This window comes from Penaeus monodon, chromosome 15 (assembly GCF_015228065.2).
Source record: "Penaeus monodon isolate SGIC_2016 chromosome 15, NSTDA_Pmon_1, whole genome shotgun sequence".
NCBI classification, from domain to species: Eukaryota; Metazoa; Arthropoda; class Malacostraca; order Decapoda; family Penaeidae; genus Penaeus; species Penaeus monodon.
This window is the reverse complement of record NC_051400.1, coordinates 27,896,682-27,898,354: the sequence shown is the minus strand read 5'-3', so window position 1 is coordinate 27,898,354 and position 1,673 is coordinate 27,896,682. Positions and strand designations below refer to the sequence as shown.

At 36.1% G+C, this 1,673-nt stretch overlaps 1 protein-coding gene across 1 annotated transcript in view; it reads left to right on the top strand.

Annotated features, from left to right (window-relative positions):
* LOC119581894 (protein O-linked-mannose beta-1,4-N-acetylglucosaminyltransferase 2-like) overlaps positions 1–1,673 on the top strand; it is an 8,417-nt gene that overhangs the window by 6,074 nt on the left and 670 nt on the right. Inside the window, exon 4 of the mRNA XM_037930056.1 lies at positions 283–1,673. This exon is cut by the window's right edge and continues 670 nt beyond it. Coding sequence (XP_037785984.1) covers positions 283–1,468 — 1,186 coding nt within the window. The 3' untranslated portion in view covers positions 1,469–1,673. The remainder of the gene's footprint in view (positions 1–282) is intronic.

Here is a 1,673-nt window from a genome sequence, read left to right as displayed (position 1 = left end):
GAATAAAATTTGTGGGGGGCTTATGCACATGTATATACAGTGTATATCTTTCTTTTTTTGCCTCATGTGTGGGTATAAATATTGGTTCTTCAGTTATAAAAATCATAACCACCTCTGATGAGTCTTGATATAGTTAGTGAATCCACTAGATACTAGGTTTAAAGACCAATATATGACTTTGCTCTCACTTAAAATTTACATTATAGGACTTTATATGATTATCAGTCACTGTAATGCTATTTATGGATTTTGCCATTAATAATGTTATATATATTTCAATAGGCACCTTTGTCAAGCAAACAAAGTGGATAACAGCAAGAATATCTTTTCACAAGCAAAGGTAAAAGTTCACGATAAAAGATCCTGGCAAGAATTCCGGAGCTGCTTGCAGGTAGCTGCAAATATCAACCTGCAACGACGTTTGGAGGTCTTTGAAGATGAAATATTTTTATATCCAAGAGTGTGTGAGATATGCCGAGAGTCGGATAATTCACGCATGATAGATTGTAGTCGTTGTCATTCTGTGTTTTACTGTTCAGATGTTCACCGTTCAGAAGATGTTAAGCGTCATGAAAAGTGGTGTAATAATTACCTTCTTTGTATTAAGTGTGATGTTGTAGAGTACAAGAAAGGAGTTCCAGATCTCCCTTTTCCTACTCAGGTTGATAGTGAATATAAGAAATTGCCAAAGAAGATGGTAGATCTTCTTAGGCCGCAGCTCAATACCAAAGATGTTTCTGAAGATGAATTAGACCCAAAGCTTATTGTAATATTGTCTGAGAGACTGTCATATCCATTGTCCCTCTTGTATGGTATGCAGCTACTTTCACTTGGCCAAGAGAGGAAGTCTGTGGAACAGCTAACAGAGTTGAAGGTTCATGTAGTGGGAGCAAAAAGTACAAAAGAATTGCTGGGCATCATCCGATGGGAATATATGCTTCATCGATTGCCAGCTCTAATGAAACTCCATATCGTGTTCATTGGACCTGAGTTATTCTCCGATTCAGGTTTGAGTGAGGAACTTCCAGATAACCACTGCCTAGATGACAGTGGAATGTCCAGATGTGATGATTGTCAGAGTAGAAACCGGGCCATTATTTACGAGATGTGTGAGATGCTGTACCACGACTATGCCAAGACTTCCTACTTCCAGAACCCTGATGTCATTATTTCCTTCAATTGTGGTTTTCATGAATTTGAAGGTGAAGAGAAAGACACATGGCCAGCTTCTTTATCCATTATGCTAAAAAATCCAGATATACCTGTAATATTTACATCATACACAAAAACAGAATCTGAAAGAGATCTTGAAGTCTTGAAAAAGATTGAGGATGTAGAAGTCCTCATGCCAGTCGAGATGAATCCTTACTGTAGCTTAAGGCCCATACGAGATTTTACTAGGGAAGATGACTGTGACATGTTTTTTGTGAATCAATATATATCCTGTGTGAGAAGAAAAAAATCTTAAGTCTTTGATTCAGGAATGAATGAATATGAATCATAATTCCATTATTTACTAAAACAAAGATTCACAAAGTGACACTATAAAAGAAGCATCTATAATGAACTTTCTAGGAAACATATGGTACAAATATATTTTAATCAGTCAACAGAAGCATTTTAATTTTGGAAAATATATCAATATCATGTATTCTGGGTATCCAGATATATGC